Source organism: Cebus imitator, unplaced genomic scaffold, assembly GCF_001604975.1.
Source record: "Cebus imitator isolate Cc_AM_T3 unplaced genomic scaffold, Cebus_imitator-1.0 Scaffold768, whole genome shotgun sequence".
NCBI lineage: Eukaryota > Metazoa > Chordata > Mammalia > Primates > Cebidae > Cebus > Cebus imitator.
This window is the reverse complement of record NW_016108083.1, coordinates 468,435-487,218: the sequence shown is the minus strand read 5'-3', so window position 1 is coordinate 487,218 and position 18,784 is coordinate 468,435. Positions and strand designations below refer to the sequence as shown.

Sequence of the window (18,784 nt, the reverse complement as noted above, 5' to 3'; positions counted from 1 at the left end):
TTAAGTATTTGAAGGACAGGATACTTGGTGTGTCATGAATATTGTCATATTTTCACTTACAATCTGCCTTTTGACAGCCAAAAGATGGTAAAATTCTACTACTTGTACATTATAAAATGGGAATTATGCCTAGCTTGTGACAGTTAAGAAAACAGAAAAATGTATGCAGCATTTTATATTTCCCTGTGGTCTTTAGCTCTTTGTGTATTCTAGTTACTCTGTGCTCTTGTTTTCTTTCAGATAGAAGAACCTTAGATTTTTTTTTTTTTTTTTTTTTAACAAGGCAAGATTGTTAGCAGTGATTTCTAATAGCCTTCCTTTATTGGGGAATGTCATTATTTTGTCTTCATTTTTAAATGATAGTTTTGCTTATATAGTATTCTTGGTTGGTAATTTTTTCTTCCCTTTCAGCACTTCGAATATCTCAAATGCTTTCTGGCCTCCATTGTTTCTGATGATACTGTTTCTAACGAGACATTAGTTTATGTTCTCAATGTGGTTTCCTTCTATGTGTTGAATCATTTTTCTTTTTCTCTCTTTCAAAAATGTATGGCATGTCTAGCGATAGATCTGTGTGTGTGTGTGTGTTTGAAACAGTCTCCTTCTGTTGCCCAGGCTGGAGTGCAGTGGCATGATCTCGGCTCATTGCAACCTCTGTGTCCTGGATTCAAGCGATTCTCATGCCTCAGCCTCCCAAGTAGCTGGGATTACAGGCACCTGCCACTACACCAAGCTAATTTTTATATTTTTAGTAAAGACAGGGTTTTGCCATGTTGACCAGGCTGGTTTCAAACTCCTGACCTCAGGTGATCTGTCCAACTTGGCCTCCCAAAGTGCTGGGATTACAGGGATGAGCCATCATGCCCAGCCATATCTCTGTATTTTTTAAAATGGTATTTGGTTGATCAGGTTAGATGAGATTGTTTTTCATTAAATTTGGGAGATTTTCACACATTATTTCTTCAAAATCTTTTCTTCTTTCTTGCTCCTCTCATTCTAGGACTCCAATTATTCATATATTGATTGGTGTGCTTGATGTATTCCACTGGTCTGTGAGTCTCCATTCAGTTTTCTCTAGTGATTTACCTTCAAATTTTTGGATTCTTTCTTTGCTAGTTCAAATCTGCTTTTAAGCCTCTATAGTGATATTTTTCCATTTCAGTTATTATACTTTCATACTCGATAATTTTTGTATTTTCTGTATCTTTATTTTCTATTTGACAGCTGCTTGTCTTAGTACTTTTTATTTCAACTTTTTTTTAATTGCATTTTAGGTTTTGGGATACATCTTTAAATATGGCTCCTTAGTTTTGAATATATTTATAAAAGTTGGTTTGACATCTTTGCCTTCTAATTTTTCAGCTTCTTCCAGGATAGTTTTCATCTATTGCTTTATTTCCTGTGTACAAGTCAGTTTCTTGCTTCTTTGCTTGTCTTAGAATTGTTTTTTAGAAGTGAACATTTTTGATATTGTATTGCAGCAGCTACAGATTTTGCCCATATTCATTCTATAGAGTCTGTCTCTCTTGTAGTATGTAGCTACTAATGTCTCTACTTATTTTTTTAAAGTCTTATTATTATTTTTTTTTAATCTTTAAACCTTGACACCTAGAGCTTTCCTGGCAGTACAGCATGGTCAGCCTTCAGTTTGTCAGATTTTGTCCTTAAATACCCTGTCTTAGTCAGTTTGAGGTACATTATCAAAGTGCCATAGACTGGGTGACTTAACAGAAATTTATTTCTCACCATTAGGGAGGCTAGGAAGTCCAAGATCAAGGTGCTGGAAAGGTAAGAGTCATACTAAGGCCTCTTCTCTTGGCTTAGGATATTGGCTTCTCTCCAGTATCTCCAGATAATTGTTCTGTCTTCATATAATAGAGAGAAAGCAAGAGAGCAAGTGCATATGCACTCTAAGAACACTAGTCCTATTGAATGGGTATCCCATCCTTATGATGACATCTAACATTAATTACTTCCATAAAGGTCCTATCTCCAAATATAGTCACATTCAAAGTTCAGAAAGTTTACAAATCCGCCTTGGCTTTTACTTTTTGAATATGCAAGGCTTCACATACAGCCAGGGACAAGTTGCTAGCTAGGGCAATCGCTGGATTTTCCTGAGTGAATATAGCCCTTCCTAACAGTTGAGATATATGGGAGCTTCTTAAAGTTCATTATGGCTGTCTTATTGCTGGATCTCTCTGTTAAATTTACAGCTGATTTTCTTATCTGTAGCTCACCCCAACCCATATTGCAACCCCAATTTAGCTGTGATGTTGATCTTTCTCGATTGTTTGCCACTAAAACAGTTACTGTTTTCAACAACATCCCTAAGCATAGATTTTACTTTAAAATCGGCCCTTTCTATCATCTAGGCTTAAAGTCTGCTGCTATACCACAGTATAAGTGCTACACCACAGAGTTAGGGGTAGGGAGGCAGCATGGCAGGAGTTTAGGCTAATAATGCCACAAATCCACTGTATTTCTTGAATAAACACTTTCAATTTGCCTTTTTCCAGAATACTTAAATGTTTTTCTTTGACAATTTTATTTAGTTTATCATTGCTTTATGCAAAGGTAACTCAGTGACCTCTTTACTCAGCCATGCTTGAAGTCTGTTTATGGATGGCTATGCTTATGAAGTATGGAAGGATGGAAACATTCATTGTGGGCCTACTATTGTTGTTATTGTGTGTCATCTAGCTGATTCCAATTTGGATATTTAAAAAAAATACTAGGTGAAGAATCTGTTTTCTATTATGTGAAATATACATATCTATAATTAAGTAAAATTTAAATTCATTGAGTAGACATTTTTTTTCTACAAAAAAGCACTTCTGTTTTTCATTTATCTCAAAATGTTCTCTGGAAAATGAATATTTTAAAAAGTCCTTTGGAAAATAAAAATTTTTTAAAATCTTGCACTAATGTGACTTTTCATAAGTTAGAAATTTATAAGATCAAGAAATGTTGTAAGCCTTTTATATTAACAGGAATTTAATTCTGGTGGCATTTTATTTATGTATAAAAACAAAAAAAAAGATTTCTTTTTAGATATATGTAATTGAAGTACATTTTATGTTTACTTGTATAGAAAAGTAAAAATAATTCTCCATGAGCGCATATATAGCTACTGCCTTATTTACTGCACAGGGAATCACGGGTATACATTTTGATTATCTATGTGGCTCTATCTTCATATATCACAGAGAAGAATTTTCTTTTTCTGAGGGGCAGTGGAATAGGGTTGCATGTGTTAAAATGTCACATTATACATAATTAAATTTTATTTAAAAAGAAATTATTATTTCTTTTTTGGAATGGGTTTGGCCAAATGTATCTTAACTCCTCAATGTTGTTTTGTCACCTATCTTTTCATAAAACTAATGGTTCTCTGGGTTTATATTATATAGGCCAGTTGAAGTTTTATTTATGTTTAGGTAGCAGGACAAAGACATTGTCTAGAGGCTGGGTTTTGATTTGGCTGCTCCTTTCCAACAGCAGAATGCCTTGGGCTATCTACTTATACTAAAGAGTATAAATACTGCTATCATAAACACCCTTGGTTTCAGGAATGTGCTAATGTCTGAATATAACACAGTTAATTATGTCACTGTGCCTGCTCAGGGCAACTGCTACTGAAAGGAGGTACTCACATGATGAGGAAGATAGCAGATGCAGTGCTTTGGAGTTAAGTGTTACTCCATTTCTGACTCTAAGAAAGAGGTTTATGATGCTGGCTGTTTTCTAGAGAGTACATAGCAGTTTTCATCTGGTATATTGTCATGTGGGATTTTTTTTTTAATTACTCTCAGCCAGGTGTGGTGGCTCACACCTGTAATCTCAGCACTTTGGGAGGCTGAGGTGGGCAGATTCCTTGAGCCTAGGAGTTCAAAACCATCTGAACAACATGGCAAAACCCAGTCTCTACAAAAAAATAAATAAATAAATAAAAATTAGCCAGCTGTTTTGGTGGTACACACCTGTGGTCCCAGCTACTCAGGAGGGTGAGGTGGGAGGATTACCTGAGCCTGGGAGGTCAAGAGTGCAGTAAGACATAATCACCACTGTGCTGCAGCCTGGGTGACTGAGACACTGCCTCAAAAAAAATTTTTTTTTTTGCTTATAATTATATATCTTTTTAGTTTTCTTCACAGGAAAAAAGCCAATTCAGTATTAAAATGCTACCCAACATTGATGGCAAATACAAAGAGGAAGTCTGCATATTCAAAGAAGCGAGACAAGCTTTTGAAAATAAAAATTTAAAAAGTAAGTATATTGGGAATTAAAAGTTTACACAGATTTGTGTACCTTTTTGATGTATATTTGAAATCTGCATCACTGAATTATGTACACTGCTAGCAATTAAAAATTACCCTTGTTAGGAATTCTGGTGAAAGTTGCTTTTAACTAATATCATTCTGTGGGTTCGCTTTCCTGTGTACTGGACTGTCTTTGAGAGCCCTGTTTCCATAGGACTCTGCTGAGCTAGGATTTATCACCTTGGCCAGGGGGAAGGATGTGATTCACACAATGTTTTGTTCTAGAAGGTTGTAGATAACATCATTGCTTTGCTTAATGATAGACAAAGTAAGAAGGAAGTTAATAGATGTTGATGGTATTTTAAAAGGTTTTACTTCTCATACAAAGGAAAAGACATATTTGGGCTTCCCTTCCCACTCTGAGAATACTCTTCTTCACCATTCTTTAGACTACATGCTATTTAAAGAGAGCATGGATAGGAAAGCACAAGGCAGTGGTGAAAATTCTATAGAACTGCTCCATAGCTGAAAATTACATTACTTTATAGCTATTGTATAAAGATCCAGTCCTGGGCAGCACAAAAATAACACTAGATGCTATGGAAGTGATATCACATGTGCTAAAAGAGAAATACATCTTGTATCTCACTCTATTAGGGCTTCACGCAATTTTCTGTGAGTGTGGTTGAACATGCATATATGTGTGTGTTTTAACACAACTGGCTCTGAGTTGATTTTTGTGTATGGTATAAGATAAGAGACCAGTTTCATTGTTGTGTGTGTGGATATCCAGTTTTCCCAGCACCATTTATTGGAAAGACTACTCTTTCCACCTTGTTCTTCTCGGTGGCCTTGTAGAAAATTACTTGACCATGTATACTGTTAAAAACTTTAGCTAAATTAAATTTAAGAATTTAATTTAGCAAAGAATGATTTGCAAATCAGGCAGACTCCTGTGCCAGAGAAGGCTCGAGACTCCAGTGCAGCCACATGTAGAAGAAGATCTATGGACAGAAAAAGGAAATGCCATGTAGAAAATGGAAGTGAGGTACAGAAACAGCGGGGTTGGTCACACCTCAGCATTTGCCTTATTTGAACATGGTTTAAACAATTAGCCACCATTCATTGGCCAAAACTCAGTGATTGGCACAAGAGCAAGCTGCAGTCTATAATTCCATTTAGGTTATAGTTCATGATGTACAGATAAACTTTTAGGCTGAACTTAGAATACATAAGGAGGTAGCTTTAGGCTAAACTTGATTTAACAATTCCCCTCTTTTGGTCATCCACTTAATTTTGAGAGAATTATCAAAACTTTAGTCATTGATGTCACTATCACCATTGTAAATGTACTTACTCTGTTTTGAAACCCACTGGGAAATAGCAGAACAGTGGGTTTTGTAAGGTGGAAACAAGGTCGTAAGGTTATTTTTTGTAAGGGCTAGAATAGAGAGTACCTACTTATGCTACAATGTCCTTTTTACAGGGGAGAAGGGAGAAACAAAATGTGGTCTGTTCTAAAATCTGTGTGTTTCCTTAATGTCTTAGTTTGATTATGTCACATTTAGCATAAGTGATTCCATTTTTGTTTGGTCTGGTCTGTCAGAGCAAACAATAGCCTCCCAGAATTTGTTTTAAAGCTCCCGCCTTTTGGTCAGATTCTCGCATGGGGAGAGTGTGACCAAACATTAGGGCCTTAGCACCACTCTCAGTTGCCATCATTTTGGATTTCTGGTATCAGCATGTCATTCATGGATTACAGGGCCTTTATGGTCACATATTTCTTTTTTTATTTTATTTTATTACATTTTAGGTTTTGGGGTACATGTGAAGAACATGCAAGATTGTTGCATAGGTACACACGTGGCAGTGTGATTTGCTGCCTTCCTCCCCATCACCTACATGTGGCATCTCTCCCCTTGCTATCTCTCCCCAACTCCCCACCCCCCACTGTCCCTCCCCTATTTCCCCTCAACAGACCCCAGTGTGTAGTGCTCCCCTCCCTGTGTCCATGTGTTCTCATTGTTCAACATCCGCCTATGAGTCAGAACATGCGGTGTTTGATCTTCTGCTCTTCTGTCAGTTTGCTGATAATGATGGTTTCCAGGTTCATCCATGTCCCTACAAAGGACATAAACTCATCGTTTTTGATGGCTGTATAATATTCCATGGTGTAGATGTATGGTTACATATTTCTTTCAGCTCTTGTCATTCCAGTTGAATAGAGAACATTTGACATTCTAGAGATGGCTGCATGGAAGTATTTAAAATTTTTGAGAGAACACAGTATACCAGGGAAACTACTATTAAGAGTGTCAGGATGATAATACCAAGAGTTGGAGTCTGCTCCTTAGCCAGGTTCCCCATAAACCAAACCAACTGAAATCAAATAGACCAAAGAAGGAGCTAAATGAAGAGTCTACTTACTTTAAGCAGTCTCTTTATTAATACCCTATGACTTAATCTCTGTAATATTGGATGTGATGTATTTCTTCAGGGGCAAGAAGAATTGCCAGCAGCTGCACAGATACATCTGTTTAGCCAGTTAGTAATCCAGAGTAATTCTATTGTTTATCATAACTTTCACAAGAGAATTTAAAGTCTGTTATGTAACCATAGCCTCTATAGTAGAATCTGCTATAAAGTATATCATGGGGGATAAATTTCTAGTTATTACCTCATTTACTCTAAACCACGGAAATAAGAACTTAACAAACAATGTCCTTCAGAAGAGCGAAGATCTCCTGGCAGTGTTCTTTTTAGCCTATGATGTAGGTTAAGAGGAGTGGACCAGTGTTCTGTTTCTGACCGACTGTGAGGCAATGTATGTACCATTAAAATTTCTCAACTACATTAGGCCTTCATCTTCCATCTATCAAGGCACAAGGTTATCCATGTATAAGGCTGGCTGCAAATTTTTTCACAAATGAAGGAATACCCCATAAGTGCACACAGTAGATCCCCTTTCATTTCTATCATTCATAGAGGCATAAGTAAGTGAAAAACTATTCAAAGATGACAGTCTCATGATAGTAGAGAAGTTTTGATCTGTGATGTTGGGACAAAGCTGTCCACATCAAGGATGCCACTTTCTTCTGAGGAGAAGCTTCCTTGATTAGCTTTATCTTAAGTTTTCCAATGTGTGTATAGTTCCGAGAGTGAGGAGGGACTCCTCTAAGTTGTGAGATTATGAACCCAAGGTTCGAGGTTCAGAAGTTTTGCTGCAGTGTGGATGGCGAGGATAGTCTTTCAATTATGTTCTTAGAATGTCTAATCTTTGGGTTCTATATTGTGAGGAGGTCGATCTCAGTCAGTGAACCATTAAAAACTTTCTGGTGAAAATACACTTTGGAATAATAAGCTACTGTTATAACATCAGCTTCCTTGCATGGTAAAGTTTTGTATAACCAGAAAACATGCATTGAAAATGACAATTGGATGAAATCCCTTTAGAAGTATTTAAATAGCCCATCAAATAGTAGAATATACCTGAGGTTTTTATTTATGTTCCCAAGAATATGGGTTTGACAAACCAAACATTGGTCATAAACTATTTTAGCAACTTAGAAGTCACCACACCAATATATGTATTTAATTTGGATTTAGAACTTTTAATAACAATAGCTTTAAGGACTCAGGAAGGACAAGACAGCCATCCTGGTTTTCCATGAGCCTATGCTTAACAATAGACTTATGTCTGCTTGAATACCAGTTGTTTCTCTAATTTTGGTGCATAGCACTCATAACTGATGGGCTATCATAGGTAATTTTACTTAGAGTATGGAGTTCATTCAAATTGCATATCTAAACATTTTCAGTACTGACTGATTTAGCATGAAAATATGCAAAATACTTTCTTGGTATGTTTGTTATGCTTTGGTGAGCAGTTTTATATACTAGTCAGTATCTTCATTAAAGTTCTAGGAATTCTTACCCAGTCCAAATGATGTGATTCTAAAGTTATTAGAAACCTGTACTGAGGAGTGCTTCTCAGGGTCCTTTCCATCCTTTCCTGAACCTCCTTAAATATATCATATTCTTGGATGTTGCATGCTTGTGAAGTTTTCAGAAACTGCATCAGAATAAAGCAATTAACTATGGAAATGGCTTTAAATAGTCACAGTTGAAGACACAATTGACAAGGAAATATGGTTATTTCTGTGGTCTACAATAACTTAACCATAATTATGATTGATAGCATATACTCAGACATATTAGAATTTTAGAATTCCCATGCAATTTTGGAACATATATTCATAACATTCATTAAAATATAGGCTGAAGAAAGTTAATCATTATTTCTTATTTGACAGTGCTTTGCATGTAACTTAACCTGCCCTCCACTTCCATGCTGACTGACTCCCTTTTCAAACTTAGCCCACTCACACCTGGATAAACAGCCTTGTTGCTCATACAAAGCTTGTTTGGGTTGCCTCTTCAATCAGATGCGCGCTTAACACATAAGAGGCAAAGCAGTCCTCACAAGATCAAGAACAACCCAAACAGAGCTCAAAGAAAGAAAAGTCTTCCTAGTTACAAATGGAGTCAAACCCACATTTCTGTCCAGCCATATTTTAGAGGATCTCAGCTTCTCAGCTGAGCACCTTCACATGAAGGCCCAAAAGCCCTATATGAAAGAGTTACAAAGACAGGGAATCAAAGGATGTCTATGGAAGCATAAAGGATCAGTAACAAATAGGTACCCCAAAAGGTCAAGAATCATAAAAATAACTTTAAAATGAATGAAGCTGGTTTCCAGAAAGAGAATGGAACCTGGGCCCCAGTCCTAAAAGCACAGAATCTTAGCTACTAGACCACAGGGTGAGGTGCTTTTTTGTCAATGCTGTAAGGAATCCAAGGCAGGCAGTTTAAGCATTTTAAAATATTTTAACTTGTTTCAGATGTGAGCTCAACTGGAAGGTTGTTTAGTTAAAAACCTAGATGTTACCATTTCAAAGACAGGATCAGATTTACATCTCCAAAGTACTACGAAGTCCATCAGGCCATTTATTGATATTGGGTCAATAAATCATCCATGATATTTATTAGTTCTGGTTTAGAAGAAAAATTTCATTGGATCTGTATTTTATAATCTCAGTAGTTTCCTTCTCATTCTGCAGTTATCCTGTTTGTTTTCTCTGCTCCAAATTTAAATATGTTTACCATCTTTTGAGAGAAGAAAAAAATGTTTGCCGTGTGGAATTTCAAAAATCTCTGCCTGAGAACTTATGGAAGCTGAGGGAACAAGCAGAAAGGTAAACTTTGGTTTCCTGGGGCAATGTCCATTTTGGGGCTTAGAAAGACTAGGGTGTAGGCGCTGGTTCAGTTAGTGGGGAGGCAGAGGTAAGTTGAGGTCCCACACAAGAAAAATATTCCTTGGCTGGGTAAGCAGAACTGGTTGTATATATTGAAGAGCTGTGTGAGTTTATTATTTTCATGTTCCTATATGCCTAGGGTTCCTGCTAAGATGGCTTCGGCAAGTGGCTGGAAAGTGGTTGTTGTGATAATGTGAATGGCTCCATTTGTTTTGTTTTTCCACTGGAGAAGGCACCGTTTTGTATTTACTAGGAGCCGTTCAGATGAGTGATTAAAAGTGGGTATAAGAAGGCATTCATTAGTTGTGGGAGCTGTGTTACAATGGGTCCAGGAGTGAATATTCATGCAAGATGTATGTCTGCCAAGACAAAAACCGGATTGATTGTTAAGCAGAGAGGTGGTGCTGACTTTTGGGGGTTCTGTAAAGCGGGCAGGTCAACTAAATGAGCAGTTTGGATGACCAGAAAGTCTTGATAGTTAGTTGGGGCTTGGAGTTGTAAGGTAAATCTGCATTGATGGCATAGTAGGTAGCCAAGAGGTAGGCCTGAGGATAGATTGCTTTGGAAGCTTAAAGGGGCCTGAAAAGTTAAAACAGTATTTATGGTTACATAAATGTATGGGTTTGTTATTACCTATGTATGGAGTGAGGTTGGAAATGTAGGAGTGCAGAAGCTGTACCGCATGTCCTGTCAGGGTATGTTTGGTCATGCCATTGATGGAGAATTTGGCTAGTGACTGCATATTTAAAAGTTGGAAGGGGCTTCTTCCTTCATAGCAAGAGTGTTAGGTTAGGTGAATAAGAACCCAAGTTTTTGCAGGGACGGGAGTGGCAGTATAAGTTGTAGCTGAGAGATGGAAAGCCAGCAACCTTTTGCTAGGGTTGGATTGGATTGGTTTAGCAAAGAATGAGTTAATGGATTTGTAGAGGTAGTTGGGAATAATAGGAAGGGGAGGTGCAATTATGTGCAGCAGCCAAGGGAACAGAAGGAATAGGCAGACAAAGAATGAGTAGGAAAGTAAACAGTTGTACTTCATCTGGGGAGAAGTTACAAAGGGTATCTTGGAAAAGAAGGTTATTTATTTCATCTACAGGAGAATTAGGGGTTGCAGCCTGAGGGTGGAACCAGGAAATGTCTTGGGAAACAGAATGGAGGAAGAGGGTGAAGTGGCAAGATAGACAGGAGCAGGGCATTCAAGTTTCTTCAGGAATTTGGATAAGTTTCAGAGAAGCTGGGGAGAGTACTTGCGACTTCCAAGATGGGGTGGGAGAGTCAGGTTGCTCGTGTGGTGGACACAGCTTTATCCTGGAGTGGTGTACCCACTGGGGGGGATTTTGCAAGCAGGCAGTGGTTGGGGTGCTGTAGACAACCAGAAAGGGGCCGGTCCACTGAGGATGTAGAGACTGAGGGGTTAAGCTTTTTATTAGAACTTACCATACGGCTAGGATGTTCTAATATGGCTGGATATCTGGAGTGGGTAAGAGAAAATATCAGCCTGGTGGATTTTATGTCTGACCTGTTGGAGGACTGGGAGATAGTCTCCAAGTAAGCTGGTGTTTGGATAAGGTTGGGTCCAAGCACAAAGGTACGGCCATCTAGGAGTTTGAATGGGCTGTACCTGGTGGATTCTTGGGATGTGGCTTGAATCCAGAGGAATGCAAGGGGTAGGAGGATGGTCCAGTCCTTTTTGAGCTGGAGAGTGAGTGACTTCTAGCAAGGGATGGGGAGGTGGTGTCCCAGACTCTAGGGTTAAGGTAGGGGGACATAAGGGGAGCTACTGAGGGAGGTACAGGTTCAGGAGGAGGGTGGCAATGAGGTGTGGCTGTAGCCCAGGAATAGTTAAGGAGGCAGACAATTTTGTTAGGATATCTCAGCCTAACAGGAGAACTGGACAAGTGGGGATGATTAGGAAAGAATGTGGAAAGGAGTGCTGGCCTAATTGACACCAGACCTGGAGAGTTATGAGAGGCCTGGAAGCCTTGCAGTTTAGTCCCGTAACAGTAACTGTCAATTCCCACAACAGTTAGGGAGGCCAAGGAGACAGGTTCTTGAAAAGAATGCAGTGTGGAGTGGGTGGCCCTCATGTCAATTAAGAAGGGGATGGACTTACCCTCCACCATAAGAGTTACCCAAAGCTCGACTTCTGTGATGGTCCAGGGGGCCTCTGAGATGTTCAGGCAGCATCAGTCTTCAGCCACCAAGCCGAGGAGATCTGGGAAGGATTCATTTCAGGGAGCTTTGGGTTGGAGCTGCAGGAGCTCTGGGAGCAGCAATGAGTCAGAAAGTCTGACTTCCAGTGGGGGCAGGGCTTAGGAGGAATCCCAGACTGCAGGCATTCATTGACCCAGTGGCCAGATTTTTTACAGTTGAAGCAAGGTCTGGGAGGGGCGGTGGGATAATGCAGTCTGGGTGCTTTGAAGTCTTTGTGAGCTGGTTGTATGGCTGGGGTTTGTCTTATGGCAGAGGCAAGCATCTGTGGTTCTGAGATGTGCTGCTGCGAGGAAGCTTTTTCCCTATTATTCAACACCTTGAAGGTGAGGTTAATTCCTGTTGTGGAGTTTGAGGGTCGGACTCTAATTTCTGTAGCTTTTTTCTAATGTCAGCGGCTGATTGGGTGATAAAATGCATATTAAGAATAAGGCGGCCTTCAGGATCTAATGCTATATTATTACCTGAGGGTGGCATCTAGATGGGCCATAAACTGAGCAGGATTTTTATCTTATTCTGAGTGGTTTCCTTTAGTTTATCATAATTGACAGCCTTATATGCTACCCTCTGAAGCCCTTTAACTAGAAAAAAGATCATGTAATCTCACTTGGCTATGCTAGGGGACCCTGTCTGGTAGTCCCATTGAGGGTCTTCATGGGGTACTGCCTTGGTGCCTTCCTGAAAGCTAGGCTCAAGGTGCCAGCAGTAATCAGCATTAGACTGACCTAGGGTCTAAATCTGTTCCTGTTCTTCAGGGGTGAGAATAGAAGTAAGGATGGCATTTAAGTCACTCCAGGTGAGATTATAGGACTTGGTTAAGTATTGAAATTCTTGTATATATATGGTGCAGTCTGACAGGAAAGAGCCTAGACACTGACTGATTTGGGAGAGGTCAGACAGAGAGAAAGGAACATGTACCTGGACTATTCCTTCAGCTCCAGCCACTTTGCAAAGGGGAAATTGTTGGACAGGGGCAGGGTAGTTAGCCACAGGACTAAACTAAGCTGAGCTGGGTATGAGGTGGGGAAGTGATAGGAGGGGCATAAGGAGGTGGGTTGCAGGCAGAGGTAAAGGAAGGAGGCTCTGGCGGGGGGAGGTCAGGGCCTGGATTAGAACCTGGTTCGAACAGGTAGGGAGGAGAAATGTTGGAAGGGTTGATGGACAAGGAGGATTCTGAGTCACTGGAAGAGACAGGAGAGGTAGACAGAAGGGAGAGAAGGGAAAATTTGGGATGGGTCACATTAAGAGTAGAGATTAGGGAGGGATTGGAGTGTAAAAAAATGTCTGGACATAGGGCATTTCAGACCATTTGCCCATTCTGTGACAAAAATTGTTTAAGTCCCACAAAATAGAGAAATTGAAAGTGCCATTTTCTGGCTGTTGGGAGCCATTGTCTAATTTATATTGAGGCCAGGCTGTGTTACAGAAAAAAATTAGACATATAGGCTTTAGATCAGGTGAAAGTTTGAAGGGGTTTAAGGTTCTTGAGGCACAGGCCAGAGGGAAAGAAGGAAGGATGGAGGGCAGAAGATTGCCCATGATAGACTAGAGATGATTGAATAGAAAGATAGAGATGAGGAGGAGAGCAACCACTAGGACCCTCAGCAGGTGTCCCCAACTGGGGTTCTGGGCTATGCAACTGGTGAAAGGCCAAGGTGGGTTCCCATTGTTGACCAGACACCAAGGGAAGACTGCTTTCCCAAGGAAAGTCTGTGACTAATATTGGATTTTTGAAACACAGATAGGTGGTGTCATCTTTGTCTCTATTTAGGAAGAGGAATGGTTTAAAGAGAAATGGAGATTGTTTACCTCATCTGAAGACAAAGGCAGGAATTTTATAGGCCAGTCTGAGTTTCCAAGGTCAATGGTAGACTCTTCAAGGAAGGAGAATGGGATAGATCTGAAGGAGTTCCCCTATCCTGGATTTTGACACCAAATGGTAAGCACACATCTGACTGAAAAGGCAACCCAAATAGGCTTTGTGTGAGCAACAAAGCTGTGTATTCACCTGGGTGTGAGCAGGCTGAGTCCGAAAAGGGAGTCAGCATGGAGGTGTGGGGCAAAGCAGGCTTTATAGGTTGGGGCAATGAGTGGAAAGTTACAGTTTAGGGTTGGTTGTCATTGACTCAGTGGGTTGATTAGTAGGCTGGAATAGGAACCTGTTGTCCTCCTTCTTTGTGGTCTTCTTACTGTTTCAGACTTTCAGGCTCCAGGAGAGCCATCTGGAGGCATACATGCAGGTAACAGAGTTCATAATGCCTTGACAACAGTGCTACCATCTTTGGGGGACCTAACACGATGGAGATGCCTAGTTCTTCCTTGTATTACAGGAAAGGGGTCCCGATCCAGACCTCAAGAGAGAGTTCTTGGATCTCATGCAAGAAAGAATTCAGGGTGAGTCCACAGTGCAAAGTAAAAGCAAGTTTATTAAGAAAGTAAAGGAATAAGAGGATGGCTATTCCATAAACAGAGCAGCCCTGAGGGTGGCTGGTTGCCCATTTTTATGCTTATTTCTTGATGATTTGCTAAACAAGGGGTGGAATATTCATACCTCCCCTTTTAAGGTAACTTCCTGACATTGCCATGGCATTTGTAAATTGTCATGGTGAGGCAAGAAAATAGTGTCTGGAAGCAGGGAACATAAAGCCAATTCACACTTCATCTACAACAGGAAATATCCTCTCCCTAGGGCATGCACCAAGTAAATAACTTTGTAACTGTTGTAGGAGTTATTAAGAAATTATTTTAGGTAGATAGAGGGGAAAAGGGGTCCTTGGGAAGTTTTTTTTTTTTTTCCCCCTTGAAAAAGGATTTCTTTATTTTAATATGCTTTTAAACACTTTGGTTACAGGAATATCTTATATATAACAAATAATATATAGAATATGACCTTATAAATTCATATGTCAATTGAAGGCCAACAGTGTTTATCTAAATATTATTTTTGACAAAGAGTTATGCTTAGCTAAAACATGAGTTCAAATTAAGAAGGGGATATTAAAATACTTTATAAGTGATGATTTGCATGCTTCTATCTTCAAGTAGTTTGTGTTTTACTTAAAAGCAATAGTATTCTGGCCATTATTATATCTGCAGTACCACATACAGATTCTCAATCAGTACGCAGTAAGTTCTAAATGGATATATGTATAATGGAAACACAAGGCATTGAATATATATATTTTTATTATACTTTAAGTTCTAGGGTACATGTGCAGATCTTGTAGGATTGTTACATAGGTATACACATGCCATGGTGGTGTGCTGCCTCCATCGCCCCATCACCTACATGAGGTATTTCTCCCAATGTTACCCCTCCCCAATCTCCCTGCCCCCTGCTATCACTCCCCTAGCCCTCTACCCCTCAACAGGCTCAAGTGTGTGATGTTCCTCTCCCTGTGTCCATGTGTTCCCATTGTTCAACACCCACTTATGGGTGAGAACATGGGTATTTAGTTTTATGTTCTCATGTCAGTTTGCTGAAAATGATGATTTCCAGATTCATCCATGTCCCTGAAAAGGACACGAACTCATCCTTTTTTATGGCTTCATAGTATTCCATGGTGTATATGTGCCACATCCAGTCTGTTATCGAGGGGCATTTGGGTTGGTTCCAGGTTTTTGCTATTGTAAACAGTGCTACAATGAACATATGTGTGCATGTGTCTTTATAACAGAATGATTTATAATCCTTTGAGTAGATACTCACTAATGGGATTGCTGGGTCAAATGGTATTTCTATTTCTAGATCCTTGAGAATGGCCACACTGTCTTCCACAATGGTTGAATTAATTTTACACTCCCACCAACAGTGTAAAATTGTTCCTATTTCTCTGCATCCTCTCCAGCATCTGTTGTCTCCAGATTTTTTAATGATTGCCATTCTAACTGGCATGAGATGGTATCTCAATGTGGTTTTGATTTGCATTTCTCTAATGACCAGTGGTGTTGAGCATTTTTTCATATGTTTATTGGCTGCATAAATGTCTTCTTTTGAAAAGTGTGTTCACCCATGTTTGATGGGGTTGTTGTTTTCTTGTACATTTGTTTCAGTTCTTTCCATATTCTGGATATTAGCCCTTTGTCAACCGGGTAGCTTGCAAAATTTTTTTCGCATTCTGTTGTTTGCCAGTTCACTCTAATGTTTGTTTCTTTTGCTATGCAGAAGCTCTTAAGTTTAAATAGATCCCATGTGTCTGTTTTGGCTTTTGTTTGCCATTGCTTTTGGTTTAATAGTCATGAAGTCTTTGCCTATGCCTATGTCCTGAATCGTATTGCCTAGGTTTTCTTCCAGGGTTTTTATGGTGCTAGGTCTTATGTTGAAATCTTTAATTCATCTGTAGTTAATTTTTATATAAGGTGTAAGGAAGAGATCTAGTTCCAGCTTTCTGCACATGGCTAGCCAGTTTTCCCAGCACCATTTATTAAATGGGGAATCCTTTCCCCACTGCTTGTTTTTGTCAGGTTTGTCAAAGATCAAATGGCTGTAGATGTGTGATATTACTTCCAAGGCCTCTGTTCCATTGGTCTATATCTCTGTTTTGGTACCAGTACCATGCTGTTTTGCTTGCTGTAGCCTCGTAGTATAGTTTGAAGTCAGGTAGCATGATGCCTTCACCTTTGGTCTTTTTGCTTTGTTTTGTCTTGGCTATACGGAGTCTTCTTCAATTCCATACGAAAGTCTTTTTTTTCTAATTCTGTGAAGAAGGTCAATGGTAGCTTGATGGGGATAGCATTGAATCTATAAATTACTTTGGGCAGTATGGCCATTTTCTCAATATCGATTCTTCCTAACCATGAGCGTGAAATGTTTTCCCATCTGTTTGTTTCCTTGTGTCCTCTGTTATTCCCTTGAGCAGTGGTTTGTATTTCTCCTTCAAGAGGTCCTTCCCATCCTTTGTTATTTGTATTCCTAGGTATTTTATTCTCTTTGTGGCAACTGTGAATGGGATTTTGCTCATTATTTGGCTCTCTGTTTTTCTGTTATTAGTGTATAGGAATGCTTATGATTTTTGCACTTTGATTTTGTATCCTAAGATTTTGCTGAAGTTGCTAATCATCTTAAGGAGGTTTTGGGCTGAGATTATGGGGTCTTCTTAATATACCATCATGTCTTCTGCAAATAGAGACAGCTTGACTTCCGCTTTTCCTAATTGAATACATTTTATTTCTTTTTTTTTTTGCCTGAATGCTCTAAAACTTTCAATACTATGTTCAATATGAATGGTGAGACAAGGCACCCTTGCTTAGTGCCAGTTTTCAAAGGGAATGCTTCCAATTTTGCCCATTCAGTATGATATTGGCTTGGGTTTGTCATAAATAGCTTTTATTATTTTGAGATACATTCCATTGATACCTAGTTTATTGAGAGTTTTTAGCATAAAGGGTTGTTGAATTTTGTTAAAGGCCTTTTCTGCATCTATTGAGATAATCACATGGTTTGTGTCTTTGGTTCTATTTATGCGATGGATTACATTTATAGATTTGCCTTTGTTGAACCAGACTTGCATCCCCAGGATGAAGCCTACTTGATCATGATGGATAAGCTTTTTGATGTGCTGTTACATTTGGTTTTCCAGTATTTTATTGAAGATGTTTGCATCGATGTTCATCATGGATATTGGCCTGAAATTTTCATTTTTAGTTGCGTCTCTGCCAGGTTTTCATATCAGGATGATACTGGTCTCATAAAATGAGTTAGGGGGTATTTTCTCCTTTTGTATTATTTGGAATAGTTTCAGAAGCAGTGGTGCCAGCTCCTCTTTGTATGTCTGGTAGAATTGGGCTGTGAACCCATCTGGACCTTGACTTTTTTTGGTTGGTAGGCTATTAATTGCTGCCTCAACTTCAGCCCTTGTTATTGGTCTATTCAGGAATTCAACTTCTTCCTGGTTTAGTCTTGGGAGGGTGTAAATGTCCAGGAATTTATCAATTTCTTCTAGATTTACTGATTAATGTACATATAGTTGTTTGTAGTAATCTCTGATGATAGTTTGTATTTCTGTGGAATTGGTAGTAATATACCCTTTATCTTTATTAATGCATCTATTGGATTCTTCTCTCTTTTCTTTTTTATTGTCTATCAGTTTATGTATTTTGTTGATCTCAAAATCCAGCTCCTGGATTCATTGATTTTTTTGAAGAGTTTTTTGTGTCTCTGTCTCCTTCAGTTCTACTCTGATTTTATTTATTTCTTGTCTTCCTCTAGTTTTTGAATTTGCTTGATCTTGCTCCTCTAGTTTTTTTCATTGTGATGATAGGGTGACAATTTTAGATCTTTCTTTGCTTCTCATGAGGTCATTTCATGCTATAAGTTTCCCTCTAGACACTTCTTTAAATGTATCCCAGAGATTCTGGTACATTGTGACTTCATTCTCATTGGTTTAAAAGAACATCTGTATTTCTGCCTTCATTTCATTATTTATCATTATTCAGGAGCAGGTTGTTCAGTTTCCATGTTGTTTTGCAGTTTTGAGTGAGTTTCTTAATCCTGAGTTCCCATTTGATTGCACTGTGGTCTGAGAGACTGATTGTTATGATTTCCCTTCTTTTGCATTTGCTGAGGAGTGATTAACTTCCAATTATGTAGTCAATTTTAGAGTAAGTGCAATGTGATCCTGAGAAGAATGTATATTCTGTGGATTTGGGGTGGAGAGTTCTCTAGATGTTTATTAGGTCTGCTTGGTCCAGATCTGTGTTCAAGTCCTGGATGTCCTTGTTAATTTTCTGTCTTGTTGATCTGTCTAATATTGACAGTAGAGTGTTAAAGTCTCCCACTATTATTGTGTGGGAGTCTAGGTCTCTTTGTAAGTCATTAAGAACTTGCTTTATGTATCTGGGTGCTCTTGTGTTGGGTGCATATATATTTAGGATAGTTAGCTCTTCTTGTTGCATTGATTCGTTTACTGTTATGTAATGCACTTCTTTGTTTCTTTGGATCTTTGTTAAAGTCCATTCTGTCAGAGACTAGGATTGCAACCCCTGCTTTTTTTTTTTTTT

General features: G+C 38.9%; 1 protein-coding gene and 1 long non-coding RNA gene across 3 annotated transcripts in view; both read left to right on the top strand.

Annotated features, from left to right (window-relative positions):
* The window catches only part of LOC108297061 (lanC-like protein 3), a 107,140-nt gene that overhangs the window by 21,923 nt on the left and 66,433 nt on the right, over nt 1-18,784 (top strand). Inside the window, exons 2-3 of one of the 2 annotated variants that reach the window (XM_017519700.2) lie at nt 4,146-4,269; nt 9,383-9,511. In XM_017519700.2, coding sequence (XP_017375189.2) covers nt 4,146-4,269; nt 9,383-9,435 — 177 coding nt within the window. In that variant the 3' untranslated portion in view covers nt 9,436-9,511. Of the gene's footprint in view, nt 1-4,145; nt 4,270-9,382; nt 9,512-18,784 lie in introns of those variants that run through there. The other variant, XM_037735276.1, reaches the window with a different exon arrangement.
* The window catches only part of LOC119469684, a 9,122-nt gene continuing 4,692 nt past the window's right edge, over nt 14,355-18,784 (top strand). Inside the window, exon 1 of the long non-coding RNA XR_005198519.1 lies at nt 14,355-14,390. This is a non-coding gene — a long non-coding RNA (uncharacterized LOC119469684). The remainder of the gene's footprint in view (nt 14,391-18,784) is intronic.